We start from the raw sequence: 16,899 nt of genomic DNA on the forward strand, positions 1-16,899 counted from the left end.
ACCTGCAGAATTCCGGACACCCACTTCCTTTCTTCACGACTTTTCATCACAGTATACGACTAATCCGCTGTATATACTATCCCATCGTGCGAGGACTTGATAGACATACCTTCGTCTGAGCAGATACGATCAAATGCGCCCCGATGCCGTCGTCGTTTGCGCGTAATATCTCCACCCCCTCCAACCGTCTCCCCTCCTCATCGACTTCCTCTACCACGAATCCTGCCACGAGTGCACCGCGTGCGATACCCCAAGATATCCCCATCCTACCGTCGCCTGCCGCAAACACTAGCCATGGCACAAGCCCGCTTGCTTCCCCGCCGCATCAACGAGGCCATTCCCGCTCGATAAGTCATCCCTTCAACCATAACCCCTTCTCGGGGATAACCAAACGGCGCAACCAATCGATCTCGAAAAAGGATTTTTTGGATTCCGATGATGATGATGAGGTTACCTTCACGCCGGCTCCGCTTTCTTCGAGTCCCCGGAAACCGCTGCCTCGTCCGCCGCCTGGTGGGGAGGAATTGGTAACGGGAAAGTGCATGACATGTAGTACGACAGTGCGGTGGCCGAATAGTCTTAAGACGTTTCGGTGCACGGAGTGTTTGATGGTGAATGATCTTGAACCGTACAAGGAGTCGGGCGATGCTGGTCATGGCAAGGATGGGAATCCGGCTGTTCTTAGGAAAGGTATACTACGTTCTCGTCTCACATCTCAGTTGGTAGGCTGATTTGTTTCTCCATTTAGCACTTCCCTTATCCCTCGATCGAACGAAAGGCATCATCGATAATTGCGTTTCGAGTTACCTTCGGCGGATTCTGGAGCCTGAGACGAGGGCACCTCCGATTGGAAATCTGAATGGCAGACCTTTGTGCGATAGACGGCAGTCACCGAATCGAGATCCTGGTCTATCTCGTCCCAGGGGACTCACTAGTAATGTGCCGGCAAAACCCAATGATGGGATGCAGGGATCTAGCTATCCAACCTCTTATCTGTCTCCATTCTCTAGCCATGGGGATTCTCAACCACGAGCTCGTTCCAACTCAGATGTGCAAAGTGCATCGAAAACAGATCGCTCGCGAGAGGCCAAAGATCACACGAGTCGTCCGTCGATTTTTAAGCCGCTCGAGGATTACATCATTACCTCGTTCAAAGGCTGCGACTGCCTAAACGCATCCTTTATCACATTACCACCACAGCTGCCACCACCACCTTCTCGTCCAGCTGGTGAAAGCAGCCTCGCCAAGCCGATTTCCGAATTAAGCACAGTACCAAACCCTCACCAAACTCAGGCGGTGTTTGAGCCTGATGCGAAGACGCTCCTCCTTGGAGACCTGGCAGAGAATTCGTCTTGGTGGATGCATGACAGCGCTCGAGCTAATGGCCCCGGCCCACCTTCCAAAGACAAGTCTTCCGGTTCATATCGACTGGTTAGCTCCAGGACCCCTCGAATCAATTGGGCGGAAGTTTCACAATGGTACCACTTGATCATGACGGCCGGAACGTCATGGGTGGAGCAATGGTCAGCTATGCAACCGACGGAAACAGACGAGGGCGATGCTGTAAGGAAGAAGAGATGGGAATCCATGGATCTGGCCTTTGTCGAACGGGAAGTTTCAGAAGCACGGTACCATCTGCAAAGGACCCTACTCAAGGCCACAGAGAATCTTCTCAAACGACCCCGGCGGCCATTGAAAAAGGCTGAAGATACCCGGGTTTTGCTCATTCTTTTGGCAAATCCTCTGTTGCACCCATCCTCGTCAGGACCGACCTCCAGTTCATATAGGGATGAACGGAGACCATCTGGCAGCAAAGATCCTCAAAGGCTGGGGCCTCCTGATACGAAGCAATCTTCCCATAAAGATCCGTCAAGGCATCGGAGCCGGGGCCCTGGTCAGCATTCAGGTATCGTAAAGCGGATATTAGGTTTGATGGCTAACCTACCTAATGATTGTCATCATTACCTGGTCTCGTGGTTCTCACGTTTTTCGGTGGGGCAGTTCGAGAAACTTGTCGAGCTCATAGGCAGTTTTGTCACTTACCGCTTGACCCGGCAACACGGACGTAAGCGCAGCGAGTCTGTGAAGGACGATAGCAACAGTTTGATCCCCAGCTTCTCCAGTCCCAATGGAAATACGCCAGCGGAACTACACGCTGCCATCAATGGAAGAAACCAGAACAAGTCAGGAAATGACAAGAAAGACCAACCAATGGTGTATGGGGATGATTGGCAGATTCGCGTGGCAGCACGAATTATGTCGTTACTGTTCACAGCGAATCATACGCATCGAAGGCCTGAAAATCAAGACTTTGATAGTGCGAGCAAAAACCAACCCAGTCGTCGTGGCCATATCATTCCCATCAGTTCGTTCTACAATACGTTGTTGGACTACTCTGATTTAGTGGCGGACTTCGAGGCTTGGGAGACCAAGATGTCCAAGTTCTCGTTCTGCCAGTATCCGTTCTTCCTCAGTATCTGGGCCAAGATCCATATCATGGAGTATGATGCACGTCGACAGATGGAGGTAAAAGCGCGCGAAGCCTTCTTTAATAGCATTCTGAGCCGAAAGGCCGTCAGCCAGTTTCTAGTACTGAAGGTACGTCGGGATTGCCTGGTCGAAGACAGCCTTCGGAGCGTCAGTGAAGTCGTATGGTCTGCCCAACAGGAGGTTAAGAAGGGGCTGCGGATCGAGTTCATTGGTGAGGAAGGTGTTGATGCTGGAGGCCTTCGTAAGGAATGGTTTTTACTCTTGGTCCGGGAGGTGTTTGACCCTAACCATGGTACGTCTTTGTTCGATCTTTAACCTTAGGATATGTGGCCACTAATGCGGTGATAGGGCTCTTCATTTATGATGAGGACTCCAAGTATTGCTACTTTAACCCGTATTGCTTCGAATCATCCGAGCAATTCTTCCTGGTCGGTGTCTTGCTAGGGCTGGCCATCTACAACTCGACTATCTTGGACGTTCCTCTCCCACCATTCGCTTTCAAAAGGCTTTTGGCAGGCGCGCCGCAGCCGAGCGGAACAAACGCACCTCCGACTTCGACGCCATCGCGGTCCAGCTATAAGTGTACGCTAGATGATCTGGGGGAATATCGGCCAGCTCTAGCGAGGGGCCTTCGCTCTTTGTTGGATTTCGAAGGTGATGTGGCCGAGACGTTTTGCCACGACTTTGTCGCGCAAGTTGACCGCTATGGGGAAACAGTCGAGGTTCCTCTCTGCCCTGGAGGTGAAAAGCGGCCGGTGACCAATGCGAACCGACGGGAGTTTGTAGACCTCTACGTGCAATATCTTTTGGACACCACTGTGACCCGACAGTTCCAGCCTTTCCGGCGAGGATTCTTTACAGTCTGCGGGGGCAATGCGCTTTCCCTCTTCCGTCCCGAGGAGATCGAGCTCTTGGTGCGCGGATCAGAAGAACCGCTGGATGTAACCTCACTCCGGGCTGTGGCAACCTACGATAACTGGCCAACAAAACAACCGGAATCAGAGCCGGTGGTGCAGTGGTTTTGGGAATTCTTCGAGCACACGCAACCCTCCGCGCAACGGAAACTCCTATCATTCATCACAGGTAGTGACCGAATTCCGGCGATGGGAGCGACTAGTCTGAGCATCCGACTGGCGTGCCTGGGAGAAGACTCGCCGCGATATCCGGTGGCACGGACATGTTTCAATATGTTGGGATTGTACCGATATCCCACGCGGGAAAAGCTGGAGCGGATGCTGTGGGAAGCGGTGATTTACAGTGAGGGATTTGGGTTGAAGTGATGTATCACTAGCCGATTATAGCAATGAGGGAATTTCATTCTTATTCAAAGTATGGAATTGTATGATACGGCGTCCCGGTTTGCGTGGTTTTTGTCTTCTCGGGCCGGCCCTAATGCACACAACTCGGACGGAATGACGAGGATCGGCATTCCGAGTGGGAAGACTACTTGTATGTATGTAGATTGCATCTAGTAATTGCGACATTGCAATCTCCAGAATAAACACATCATGCCATTCGGTCCAATTCCAAGACTTTCTAGGGCGGGGATCAATCAATCAGATGAGGTTATCATCCCGTCTGTCATGTTTGTTGTTATAGGGGCTCCGGAGTATAGAGCGCCGCGGACGGAGTACAGGCACACGGTACAGAGTACACCACCATGTACACAGTACACAGTACACAGTCTTATCTTGGTATCGACGCAAGGAAAAGGTTCAGCTGTTGCCATCTTGACTGGGGCTATTATGGTTATTTATAGGCTTTGTATTCCCCGGGTAGAGTATATATTGTCTATCCTTGAATATTGAATAGAAATCGATCTTCATCTTTCTTCTGGCAAATCATCTTTTAGTAACAGGATCAATTGGCTCGCAAGTATGGCGACGGGTCTTCCTCTTACTATGAAGGCTCTCAAGTACGTTGTCTGTCTTGTGTAGTTAATGGTTGGTTGGTATAGATGTGATTGACGACCACAGATACGAGAAGCCAGAAGTGCATAGTATCGTCGAAGCTCCCCTCCCTACGCTTCGGGAGAATGATGTATTGGTGCGTTCCTTATACTCATGCAGGACATGTAACAGCGATAGGGCTAACAGTATGCCCGCACAGATCAAGGTCAAAGCCTGCGGCGTCTGCGGCACAGACCTGCACATCCACGAGGGCGAATTCATCGCCAAGTTCCCCGTAATCCCCGGTACCCTTCCCTCTAGACTCTTCTCTCTTAAGGGAACGATGTTAACGAATGTGAGCAGGCCACGAAACAGTCGGCGAGGTCGCGGCCCTCGGCCCCAATGTCACGGGCTTCGAAATCGGAGACAGGGTTGTCGCTGATAACTCTGAGCTATGCGGCGTATGCTTTTATTGTCGCCGCGGGGAGGAATTGTTTTGTGAGAAGTTCCAGGCGCATGGGGTTAATGTAGATGGGGGATTTGCGGAGTATTGTGCTTTTCCTGGTATGTCCTTACTTCCTCGGTGTTGTCAGATGGAAGGTTGACAGGGGGAATTGGCAGCTGCGCGAGTTTTCAAGATCAAGAATCTATCTGATGTCGATGCGACGTTGCTGGAACCTGCTTCGTGCGCGGCGCATGGGTTGGATAAGATTGCGCCGAAGATGGGCTCGTCGGTGCTCTTGTTTGGGGCTGGACCGACTGGTCTCGTACGTCCCTTTTTCCATCTCCCCTCCTCTCTCCTCTATAACTGGAAGAGTCACTGAGACGAAAAGATCCTCGCCCAACTCCTCCGCCTAAACGGCGGCTGCCGCGTGGTCGTCGCAGCCCCCGAAGGTCTCAAAATGGACCTGGCCAAGTCACTCGGGGCCGGAGACGAGTACATCGCTCTCTCGCGCGAGAACCCCAGCGCGCAATTCGAGCAGTTAAAAGCTGATAATCCGTATGGATTTGACATTGTTGTCGAGGCGACGGGGAGTGTTAGGGTCCTTGAAGATGCGATTAACTATGTGCGGCGTGGTGGGAAATTGGTTGTGTACGGGGTTTATAAGGAGAATGAGAGGGTTGCTTGGAAGCCTAGTAAGATTTGTATGTTTCCCTTTCACTCCTTTTTTCACGATTGAGTGTGCTGATGAGGAAAGTTGGCGATGAAATCACGATCGTGGGTAGCTTCTCGGAGATGAACAAGTTCCCGGCGGCGATTGATTACTTGGATTCGGGCAAGGTCAAGGTGAAGGGGATTGTGAATAAGGTCTTCAAGATTGAGGAGTGGGAGCAGTGCTTGGAGGCGATGAGGAAAAAGAGTGCCATTAAGGCTGCAATTGTTTTTGATTAGTCTAGTTAGTCGAGGGTTGAGATTGAGGCATTCCATAGCAGTAATACAGATCTCCGCTGATATCACCGTTTCCCATCTCCGTCACCACTTCACCTACACAGCACATCCACCAACGCCAATTAAAGAAAATGGTCAAACCACTAACCTTCAAAGGCGATAAGCCCAAAAAGCGCAAGCACCGCACCGACGACTCCTCCACCTCCACCCCCAAACCGCCCAAGATCGCAAGGGACTCTGAACAAGGCCCCGAAGATGCGGAAGAAGACACAGAAGACCAAAGCTGGGTTTCAGCAGACACGCCCTCTGACCTCGCCGGTCCGATTGTCCTAGTATTACCATCTGAGAAGCCTACATGTATCGCCAGCGATGCGAATGGAAAAGTTTTCGCCAGTGAATTGGAGAATTTGATCGAGGGCGATCCGGCGACGGCGGAACCGCATGATGTGCGACAGGTCTGGGTTGCGACGAGAGTCGCAGGGACGGAGGGGTTTAGCTTCAAGGGGCATCATGGAAGGTTCGTATTTTTTTTTCTCGATATACATAGGAAATAGGAGACTGACGGTAGCAGATACCTAAGCTGCGACAACCACGGCATTCCCAGCGCAACATCCTCCGCCATCTCCCACCGCGAATCCTTCCTCGTCATCCCCTCTCCTGACCTCCCCGGTACATTCGCACTACAAACGCACGGCGGTGATAGAGAGTCCTTCCTCTCGATTAGCGAAAGCGACTCCGGACATAAAGGTGGCGGTGTCGACATCCGCGGCGACACGACCACGCTCTCCTTCGAAACAACGATCCGCATCCGGATGCAGGCGCGCTTTAAACCGCGCATTAAGGCGAACAAGGAGAGTAAGGCAATGGAGAAAATTAGTCGGAAGGAGTTAGAGGGGATTGTGGGGAGGAGGTTGGAGGATTCGGAGGTGAAGAGGTTGAGGAGGGCGAGGAGGGAGGGGAATTTCCATGAAGAGGTGTTGGATGTTAGGGTGAGGGGCAAGCATGATAAGTTTGCTTGATTGTCTTTCAAGGGAGATTGGTTCGGGAGGGTGTTGAGCCGACGTTATCTGGTTTAGTCTGGCCCAGGCAAGGTCAGACAGAACGGCCGGGATAGGTCTTATACAGAGCAAGGTTACTCTGTTGACTACGAAGTCACGCCGACTCGCATGTTGACCATCGGCTTCGAGTCATTACATGAAAGAGCAACTTGTATGTATACAACAAGATACATGACATTGCTAAGGGGTATCATAACACAATCAAGAACAATTACAGATAGACCAGAATGACAAATTACCGCGTCCTCCGCTGCATATAATCCCGTTGAACCATGATATTCGTCACGGGTATAGGATGCGTCCCCGACGGCAGCACACTCTTCTTGCATAATGGACATAGACTGCTATTCTGCGTCAGGAACGTATCGATGCAATGTGCATCGAAGATATGCCCGCACGGCATCTCTCGTACAATCGACAGTCCAGGCTCGTAGTCATCTAAGCAAATGGCGCATGTGGTTTGGGAGTAGCTGAGTCGGTCTACGGAAAGTGTAGTTGATATTGGCTGGTTTACTGTTGTAGTGGTTGTGTTGGCGGTGGTGGTAGTAGTGGTGGTGGCAGGTTGTGGTCGTTGGATATGAGGTTCGTGATCTGCGTCAATCTCATCTCTGTCTTCTGGTTCTTCTTCAATGGTAGTTATTGATCCATGGCAGTCGGAAAAGAACTTCGTGTGGTGCGAGTGCGTGTTGTTGGGTAGTAGTGCCTCTGGCGGCGCGTTGACATCAGGAAAGGTATATTTCGGGAGCTGGTCCACAATCTCTTGTGGAACTTTCATCTGGTTAAGACCAAGGGATTCAAGATCTGCATCGCCAGCTTCGATTCTTCGTCGCAGACGTCGTCGACGTCTTTTCTGCACGATCTGATAGCAGACCAGCAAGAGCATGCTGAGGACTAATATAGTGCCGAGGATAGCGAGGACAAATCCCCACAGACTGGGCATCTTTTTACCATTTTTGGCTAGAAAGAGAATCATGGTTAGACAAGATATCAGCTGCCTATACTTCCCTTGCCGTTTTGTGTATCACTCAGAACGTGGCGGGTACGACTTACCCAGGTCAATGAACGTAAAGAGTCGCACATCCTCATGATAGTGCCGATGCGGTGCAACAGCACTACTGTCATTTTCGTGCGGAGAGGTTAAAGTCGTATCCTCCGAATACCAGGATAGTCTCTGCATCAGCGTCGCCCCATCCGGTCCTGGAATCGCATATACCGGATATTCATTTCGATTTTTCCATTCGTCGCCGTCGCCCAGAACCCATGTCGGATCATCTGGCGAAGGGGGTTTCTCTTTATTGTCTTGGGTAGGCAGGAAGAATATCAACGCATCGGGTTCATCGTGCCGTGAAGCTTTTAGGAACGAGTGGGAGCATTCGACGGATATCCATGGCGCCAAGGCGATGGAATGATTTCCAAACGGCGAGACGTCTTCTTTCCGCGTGACATTGGGAGGGACAAATGGCGCAGCTATATCGTTACACGGATCATGGGGGTTGAGGCTGGGGACGAAGAGTAATCCCTGGATCGGGTCATTTTCCGGAGCGTTATGCGTGGAGAGCGTCTGGACGTTGCCATTCAGCACGAGACGAAAATCCAGGCTACTCTGTAGTGAGAGTTTTATTCACCATATTAGTCTTCTTTCATCACAGATATCAAAGTAAAATAAGTTAAATAAACTCACGTACATTGGTGGATGGTGTTGTATTTGTCGTCCCAGGGCCCGCAAAGAGCGTGGCCGCCGTGGTGAGGGAATCGGCAGCTATACCCATTGTCAGTCTCTGCGATAATGATGTATCGATAAAGGATCAGAGATGGATATTATGATTATCTCTTAGCAGACGAAGGGATGGAATGACAGGCAAACCATGGCTTCAGGGAAGGGTTCCATACACATAATGATCGAAACCAAAACGAGGCAGCGAAACGCACAAATTTGCCTGCATTCGCAGGAGTAACGAGAGAACCAGAGTATTAAAGACTCTAGCTAGCAAGCCATGCCGCATCAATCTCCAACGGCGATAAGCTGAAACCCAGCATGACCACTGTTTCCATACCTAGAAGTTCGGGAGGAATGCAACACCTTGAAAAGGAAGAACCGTCGAAGAAAGAAGAAGAGAAAGAAAGAGAATGCCTTGCAGACAGGACGCATCCGTCTCCGGATGTCACACGGATAGGGGAATCAAGCTGGCACGAAGCCCTTGTTCGCACCGCAAGGGGATCACACAATGCATGGTTGTATCCGGAAGGAGGGCGCCGTTCGCAGAGGGAGTCGAAGGACTGACGTTTTCAGCATACCGCGGCTGAATCCGGTCGAACATTGCAAGAAGGACATTATATGCCCCTGTATATGATATAGTATGATATGATATACTGCAGAGCCTGCGGCGGCCCTGTACGTATCAGATTCGCGCTGCATATACTACGTAGGCCTACAGAGGTTAGTATGGGGTTCTTCAGCGGGCTAGAGGAGCTCAACGTAGTAACACCACACCATTTACACGAGGTCAGCTTCTATATCAGCTATTATTCTTCACTGTCAAATTCCCTGGTTTGTACTGAAACAAACAAGGCAATGATGCAGGTTCTCCAGATTCATCTATATCACGTGATGTCACGTGCAATTATCACCAACTTCTCTCTTCCTCTTTGGGCCAAGTTTGGCTTCGACCTCGAGTCGCATACACTCTCTGATCAAAACCATATTGTACACAGCTGTAACCTGTACCTGAGCTGATGGTGTAGCTTTGATTTTTTTTTTTTTACATTCTCGCTCACTCCTTCCTGAATAAGGGCTACATTGCCTTCGCTCCCTGTCTCTACAACATGTGCCTGTGATCTCGACCATTCCACGACATAACACCCTTCGTTAAGCTATTTGTTTCTCGACCCCACCCGTCTTCTCAAATCGCACCTCCCCCCCGGCGGATACTATATCTTCTCGTCCCTTTTTCCTTCCATCTGTGATCGACCTTCCCAATGGCGCCCGCGACTAAAGGCAAAGGCAAAGGTCGCGAAACACGCCCCTCGCGAAGTCGCAACACGACCCCAAGCTCCAGTTTTAGCGCTGGTCCAACCGCGTCGGCTCCTACACCTACCTACTACGTCGACAGCGACCTCTCCAAACTACTCATACCGTCGTCGCAATATGCGGAGATCCTCGAGCGGATGGGTGGAGTCGGCCCCATCCCCGACTCCAAGTCGCTAGAATCCTTGGTGGAAGAACTCAAAAATCTCGCACAAATGGCCGATACACGCGGAGACGTTTGCAATGCTGGTATCCGAGAACTGTCTCAGAAACGAAAGGATGTGCCGGAAGAACCCGAACCAATGGATCGCGATTCCGGAGAACGTACGAGGATGAAGCGCGAGGTGGATGACGATGAGGATTTACCGATAAAAAGTGGGAAATTGAAGAAGCGAAAGGAGCGTGGAGGCAGCGCAAAGGAAGAACGTCCATTAAATCATGGTGCGCATGAGGTCGCTCGTCAGGATGGTGCTGAGACCAAGATTGAGGGTGGTGAGTTTACCTTGCTATGTTTTCAATATGTCCCTTCTGCTATCCACTGCCTATCATCTTTACCTCGAGTTCTATCGATAAGCATTCACTCGGTTGCGAATTTGTCTCTATGGTGTATACAGAATGCTAATTTTCTACAGCGGCCTCTCCGGCCTCGAAGAGATCCAAGAATGCGGCTTCAGAGGGCTCCCCTCTTTCCCCTGCTTCAAGAACGTCCCCTGAACACGCTGCGACGACCACCGCGGAAGCTCTCGCGGGAGCCGGCTCGCCTGGCTCTGAGCACAGCGCAGACTCACATCAGCGCGAACCAGCACCGACAGTCCCCCAGGTCCAGGTCTTCGGTCCGAATCCGATCAAATTCGACGATCCGACCATATACCATATCCGTGAGGTAACGCCTGAGATGTCGGACGATGCGAAGAAGGAGATATACTCGGTTGCTGTTTTCCCTCGGAGTGATTTAAGCCATCTGATGGCCGGCACTCCGCCAGACAAAGATTTTAGCAATGCTAAGCCGGCCAACCAAGTTAGCGCGAACACTTTCCAGGCGTATATCGAACCTTTTGTGCGCCCATTAATGGAAGAGGACATTGCTTGGCTCAAGGAGAAGGTCAGTAAATCTCCCGCTCTTGCGCAGATTTGAAGCTAACAACCAAACAGGGCGATCGTGTAACTCCTTTTATCATGCCCCCACGTGGAAAGAAACAGTATAAGGATATCTGGGCTGAAGAGGACGGATCAATGAACATCGACAGGGCTAACGGCGATAGTGACCGTCTCCCACTGAACCAAGGCCGCGGCAGCATCGACCAGGTTACAGATGAGACTGCGGAAACTGATCAGGTATCGGTTGGCCCAATGGTCAGCCGTCTCTATTCGCTTCTACGATATGAGCACCGCGCTCCGGCCGACGAAAATCTCACGAATGGTGTCAATGGGGAACCCTCCACCAATGGCGCGCTAAACGGCGGCGATTCAATGGACCTCGATAACCTAGCCCCTGAACAATCCGAGAACAAACCCCTACCTTCAGCAACCTCTTTCCCCGACGCATCACCAACGGGCTTTAAAGTCCCGGCAGCGAAACTAGACCACGCCCAACTCGACGAACGCCTCAAAGCAGAACTACGCCATGTCGGCTTCATCGGGCCCGACGACAACCCCGACTACGACGCCCACTACGACGACGACATAGCCCAACGCCTCCGCCTCCTCCAAGGTGAACTCAAGAAACAAATCATAATCAATAACGCCCGCAAAGCCCGCATCCTCGACATCGCCCGCGAACGCATGGCCCACCAAGAATACACCACCATCCACGACGACCTCGACACCCAGGTCCAGCAAGCATACCTGAAGCGCAGCCGCACACTCGGCAAGAGCAAAAAGGGCTCACAGGCTAAAAACCGGCCTGGTGCCGGTGGCGCGCACATCGGCGCTGCGCGCCCTGCCATCGGTGATGCAGCGCGGACGCTTATGGATCGGAGAAAGCGGTGGGAGGATTGCATTGGGCCTGTTTTCCAGGATTGTAAGACGAGTGTTCCCGGTGCTGGGGAGACTGTTTTTGAGCCGGGGGTTATGGCGGAGTTTGAGAAGGCGGAGGCTGAGGGGTGGGATGAGGAGCAGGAGTAACTCGTTATTTCTTTGCATCTCTTTGTATATTCTCTTTCTCGTGTACAGCATTTTTTGCCTTTAACTTTGACGATGGATATGATAAACGGAGTATACACGCCGGAATGGGTTGGCGACGGCGTTGGTGGTCTTTTCAAATTACTATACTTTATGCTGTTCTATACCTCAACCAATACAAACCATCCATTCGAAAGAATCAGGGTATCTCAGTATCTACATAACCCAATGCCAATAACAAGTTACCGATGTATAATCAACACCTCCCCGGGATACCTCTTCAACCTCGCCATCAACACCTTCTCACCAACCTCCAGCTCCGTACAAATCTGATCAAAACAATGCATCCCATCCAAATACCTTGATAAACTCTTATCATCGATGAAATCCTCCTCTTCTTCACCCTCTTCGTATGTGAAACTCCGATTCCCCTGCGCAGAAGTTCCGTATTGGTACTCATCGCTTCGTCGGCCAATGAGGGGTTCGCTATCGCCTGCACTCGTAGCGTATATACTGGGTGTATTCGCGCCTGTTCCTGGGCCTCGTGAGGAGAAGCCGCTGTTGGTGCCGGTGCTGGGGAGATGGTGGTGGTGGTGATGATTGTGATGATGCGAATGCTTCGGGAATCCAGTTGCATACGCGTATTTGTGGACGCGGTACAAGAAACCCTTGATAATTCCAAAGGTGATGAAGCGCCGTATATCGATGTATGCTAGTTGCCGGCTGTGCTGGGCGTACCATTGTTTAACGCTCTGGCCTTGTTTCAGGCTTGCGTAGAGCTCGACGATAGCGACGCCGTCGACGACCTGGTGCTGTTGTGATCTGTCTATTGCGCTCTCTGTGGTAGTGGATGGATCGTTGGGATCGCTGGGCGGTTGGGCATCGTCGCCCATGGGTGGCCAGACTTCGTCGGGGTCGAGGAATGGTCCTCCACCGCCGCCGCCGGTGACGACGGTTCCTGTTGCACTGGCTGTGGTGTCTGAGCTGCTTGGTCGCCCGGTGATGTCGCTGCGAGCGCTGGACCAGGGGGCTGCGGGTGCTTGGCCTGGTGTTGTTGGGGAGGGTGCTAATTGTGGTGCGAAGAGGGTGTTCACGTAGCGTGCACATTCGCGCTGCATATTTTCCTCGGAGCCGATACTGGAGCTGAACTGTGCCGTCGGGGCGTATATGGCGGAGAAGGTGAAGATGTCGAGGAGTAGGAGGCAGCCGTAGTAGAGTAAGTGTTTGATTGCGCGACAGGTGAGGGAGAAGTCTGTGTCGGCAAGAATGGAGATGATGCGGACGCTGTTCACACCGTTGATATAAGGAACGACCTGAGATGTTAGCTTCATTCGTTGATAAGAGTGCAGTGTACATACGCGCTGCATGGTAAGATCCCAATTCTCGTCCATGAACGCTTGATACCGCACGGTAAACAGGGGGACCTGCCACGCCTTAACCGACGGAGGAGCAGGATAAACCGGGAACAATTTGATATTCAGCGTATTCAAATCGTCTGCATCGCATCATTAGCAACCAACAGCCAGCCTAAGGAAGCCGGTGCACATACCAATCGGAATCATACTCTCGCAATAATTATTCAAATCCTCCATCAAAGTCTCACACAAGCTATAAACCTTTCCTTCTCCATTCTTCGAATGATCCCTTGACAAAAATCCACTCTGCTCCTCCAATTCCCGCATCAAATCTGCTAATTTCTGCACCACGCTCTTGTACGTACTGAAATCCTCCTCCTCCGCGAGCACCACACAGAAGTTGAAGATGAATTCATTGCGGTCATATCGCTGCGACTTGATGCAGATAGGATAGCCCAAGATGCGGTGGCCGTTCGTGCAGACCTGGATCAAGTTTCCGCAGAGTTCCTGGCGTGGGATCACGAAGAAGGAGATATCGGAGAAGGTCAGAAAGAGGGGTTGCGAGGGCGCGTTCGCGGAGGGGACGATGGCGCCATCGGGGACTTGGTGGACGACCTTGGGCCCTGTTGGTGTTAATGAGGATTGCAACTGCGAGAATTGACAATGTTGACTTGCCCTCCTGGGTATCGAATTTGCTGTAGAAGATGGCTTTGATCATGGTGCGGGACAAGCTCAAGGTCTGTTATCTGAGTTGGATTCCAGCATAAGCTATGGCAAGCTATGGAATGAATTCAACGTGAATATCATTGTTGTAAGTCTAGCAGGACCAACTGTCACTTTATTATGGTATTTGTAATGGTCATTGCGCGAGGCTCTGTAACGTGAAGAAGTTGGTAGGGGTTGCGGCAGATATGCGGGGAGCTCCCAGGCGGAGAATCAGAACGGAGATAAGCTAGCAATTAGAAATTATGCAGATAACTAGCAAAAGGAATTAATTAGAACTCTCAACAGCATTCTATGCGTTGTTAAAAGTTTGAGCCATAGCTATATTTGACAATAGATCTGAAGATAAAACGAGACGGCCAAACCAAACGAAGAATTGAGAAAGAAGGGGTATTTAAAGGACAGCAATATGCTCAAGGAACGCAAAGAGCCACACAGCCAGAAATCGGATTTGGTAAAATGCAGAGGAACGCCGGAATAGATCTCATACTAAGAGATTGTGAAGTAAAGGAAAGAAAGAAAAGCGCCGCCATATCAAATGACGGCTGGAGAACAGGCGCTGCCTGTTGAATCGCAATAAAAGAGAGTAGGGCCAGGAAAGTAGGAGAGCAATCGTTGTCGATATCCAGACTTCACCGCGCTCGAGGGTGCACGGAGGTACGTCGAAGGATTGATCGATCTGACGGGTCTGAAAGGATGTAGGATCCCGGATATGGAGCTGATGTCGCGGCGACACCGGTCCGACTTGAATGGGGCAGCGGAGAATGAGGGATATAAGTCACAAATCTCAGTGGTTGATTTGCACGAATCGCGTTGATCATGTTGGCGTAGCTACCGCGTTCGCCGGCTTCTTTCAGCCATTGCTCCCAGTCTTCATCGAGCGGGACATTGACTCCTTGTTCTCGCGCTGCCGTCGCTGCCAAAAGACGATGGTTCAATTCCACGCCGCAGCTCTCCATCTCCTCGTCGCTGGAATCGTCCTCTGACATATGATGCGACACAGGACAATCCACCCCTCGATCGTCGATCACACCGGTGGTCTCAGTGTCGGTGATGATAATATCATTTTGGGATTCGGTGATTGATTCAATGTCCTCGGCGGATTCTGTATCGTCTTCGTAATGAACTTCGATGGATGGGAGGGGACGGGGCGACGCGGGTCGAACACCGTTGGCCGTGGTATCTTGAACCTTGATCCCTGCTTCCTTCTCATAACGCTCGCGCGCGGATTTGGTGCCCTCCCAGCGACACAAAGAAGAGATCTCAGCTTCCGTCAAACGAAGCTCGTCGAAAGTCCGGAACAACCTGCGGTGCCAGGGAAATCGACCCAGGCGCATGCGATGGGGGCCATATGAATAATCCAACCCCGGGTACTGGGCCTCAATGCAATCCAACGAACCGTAAAAAGTGGAAGTTTCGATACGGACTTCGGGAACTAGGTTGCGAGTTATGTGCGCCGACCATGAAGAAGGATCACTGGTGCGAGGACGAGGGAAGATCGCGTTGTAGACGATCTGGCCAAGGGATGGTTTATGCATGGTGGACGGGGCGGAGAACGAGAGGGGAAGAGAGTAGAGAGATGAACGAGGGGAGGAACAAATTCAAAAGAAATGAGGAGAGAGTATATGAGGAAGTAATTCAAAAAAAAAAAAAAAAACCAGTACTCCAGAGAAGGCAACCCAGGCCTTTCTAAAGAGAGAAAGAGGGATGGTTAAGGAAGAAGGATGCAGAAAGGGGAGAACGACCGATAGTCAAATCTGGGGAAGTCAGCGGGACAAGCTGAAAGGACAACCACACAGAAGAGACGGTCTCAGAGGTTTATTATAGACGGGTCGAATATGGAAAGAAAGAAAGAGAAATAATGCCAATAGCTCAAGGGGAAAAAGGAAAAAAAAAAGCCGCTGAGGTGACAGGAAGGGTGAAAGCCTCGGCCACTGAATGGCAGCTAAACGACTCGCGATGGAGCACTGGCGAAACACCTGGACCTTTATATAAATATATATATATATATATATTTATATTTATAAATGGAGTGAACTTGGTGGAATTCAATAATATTCGCAATGTCAATGGTTCTTCAAATTTGCGATACCGACGTGGTCGCTTTCATACAGGCGCAAGAGAAGAGATCTCACAGGTTCATCGCATGGGATTCCAGCTGATTACTGATGCGAACCGCCAATCTGAAGCAGAAAGAAACACGACAGAAGGACAGAAGGACAGATATGATATTCCAGATGGGATTTATTCAATATATAGCGCAGAATGAGTCGAATGCCGGCCAGCGCATCCCTCACAGCCAGCATGTAAAAAAGGATAGAGAGAAATCCCACGTCTGCGAATGATGATTGCCGAATGTCTTGTCCTATCAAATAATCCAATGCCTCCGATTCGCGCAGATTCAATATTGGCGGTCCAGCCGCGCCCCGGCTGGCTCTAAAAGTCCTCCGATTCAGCGCTGGCCGGCGGGTCTAGCGCATGGCCACTTGGTCGTCTGGGCCAGCTGGAAAAAAGATGTGAAAAGTGCCATTTCCACTTGTGGATGCCAGCATGGCCGGGAGGAGCTGAAGTGGGAGGAGGCAAGAAAAAAGTGAGCTGTGTTGGTCAGAATGCGGGTTATGCAGTTTTCCAGTCGGATTCTCCTCCGGCCAGAAAAAACTTCGTACTTGTTAGTTGTCAATGGAAGTGGTCTGGTTCACCGTTTAATTATCATCGAAGTAAAGTAGAGCAATAGACTTGTAGCTTGCGGTGAGATCGGCATGTTTGCTTCTCTCAAGAGACGGTATGTATGTAGCTTTCTGACCTGTCTACAGCTAAGAATTCCCAAAGAGGGAACTTTGAAGCTTTT

The 16,899-nt window shown here is 50.9% G+C and overlaps 7 protein-coding genes across 7 annotated transcripts; 4 read left to right on the forward strand and 3 right to left on the reverse strand.

The window, feature by feature from the left end:
- Positions 1 to 143: 143 nt before the first annotated feature.
- On the forward strand, positions 144 to 3,770 carry HUL4 (HECT-type E3 ubiquitin-protein ligase; the record flags this gene model as incomplete). The annotated part of the gene is made up of 3 exons (XM_043276226.1): positions 144 to 690; positions 749 to 2,782; positions 2,839 to 3,770. 3 exons carry the CDS (start codon positions 144 to 146, stop codon positions 3,768 to 3,770), a joined length of 3,513 nt encoding a protein of 1,170 aa, XP_043132755.1.
- A 597-nt stretch (positions 3,771 to 4,367) lies between these two features.
- Positions 4,368 to 5,772, forward strand: ACHE_11636S (zinc-dependent alcohol dehydrogenase family protein; the record flags this gene model as incomplete). Its single annotated transcript, XM_043276227.1, has 7 exons — positions 4,368 to 4,405; positions 4,467 to 4,536; positions 4,600 to 4,684; positions 4,743 to 4,943; positions 5,001 to 5,146; positions 5,213 to 5,525; positions 5,579 to 5,772. 7 exons carry the CDS (start codon positions 4,368 to 4,370, stop codon positions 5,770 to 5,772), a joined length of 1,047 nt encoding a protein of 348 aa, XP_043132756.1.
- Positions 5,773 to 5,900: 128 nt separating this feature from the next.
- On the forward strand, positions 5,901 to 6,788 carry ACHE_11637S (uncharacterized protein; the record flags this gene model as incomplete). Its single annotated transcript, XM_043276228.1, has 2 exons — positions 5,901 to 6,286; positions 6,341 to 6,788. The coding sequence occupies 2 exons, from the start codon at positions 5,901 to 5,903 to the stop codon at positions 6,786 to 6,788; spliced, it is 834 nt and encodes a 277-aa protein (XP_043132757.1).
- Positions 6,789 to 7,062: 274 nt separating this feature from the next.
- Positions 7,063 to 8,721, reverse strand: ACHE_11638A (E3 ubiquitin-protein ligase RNF103; the record flags this gene model as incomplete). Its single annotated transcript, XM_043276229.1, has 4 exons — positions 7,063 to 7,784; positions 7,878 to 8,430; positions 8,513 to 8,586; positions 8,718 to 8,721. 4 exons carry the CDS (start codon positions 8,719 to 8,721, stop codon positions 7,063 to 7,065), a joined length of 1,353 nt encoding a protein of 450 aa, XP_043132758.1.
- Positions 8,722 to 9,803: 1,082 nt separating this feature from the next.
- Positions 9,804 to 11,976, forward strand: NGG1 (histone acetyltransferase NGG1; the record flags this gene model as incomplete). The annotated part of the gene is made up of 3 exons (XM_043276230.1): positions 9,804 to 10,344; positions 10,485 to 10,954; positions 11,005 to 11,976. 3 exons carry the CDS (start codon positions 9,804 to 9,806, stop codon positions 11,974 to 11,976), a joined length of 1,983 nt encoding a protein of 660 aa, XP_043132759.1.
- Positions 11,977 to 12,215: 239 nt separating this feature from the next.
- NPR2 (nitrogen permease regulating protein NPR2) lies at positions 12,216 to 14,046 on the reverse strand (the record flags this gene model as incomplete). Its single annotated transcript, XM_043276232.1, has 4 exons — positions 12,216 to 13,286; positions 13,332 to 13,468; positions 13,523 to 13,951; positions 14,004 to 14,046. 4 exons carry the CDS (start codon positions 14,044 to 14,046, stop codon positions 12,216 to 12,218), a joined length of 1,680 nt encoding a protein of 559 aa, XP_043132760.1.
- Positions 14,047 to 14,683: 637 nt separating this feature from the next.
- On the reverse strand, positions 14,684 to 15,589 carry ACHE_11641A (uncharacterized protein; the record flags this gene model as incomplete). The annotated part of the gene is made up of 1 exon (XM_043276233.1): positions 14,684 to 15,589. One exon carries the CDS (start codon positions 15,587 to 15,589, stop codon positions 14,684 to 14,686), a length of 906 nt encoding a protein of 301 aa, XP_043132761.1.
- Positions 15,590 to 16,899: the final 1,310 nt, after the last annotated feature.

This window comes from Aspergillus chevalieri, chromosome 1 (assembly GCF_016861735.1).
Source record: "Aspergillus chevalieri M1 DNA, chromosome 1, nearly complete sequence".
In the NCBI taxonomy this organism is placed as follows: domain Eukaryota; kingdom Fungi; phylum Ascomycota; class Eurotiomycetes; order Eurotiales; family Aspergillaceae; genus Aspergillus; species Aspergillus chevalieri.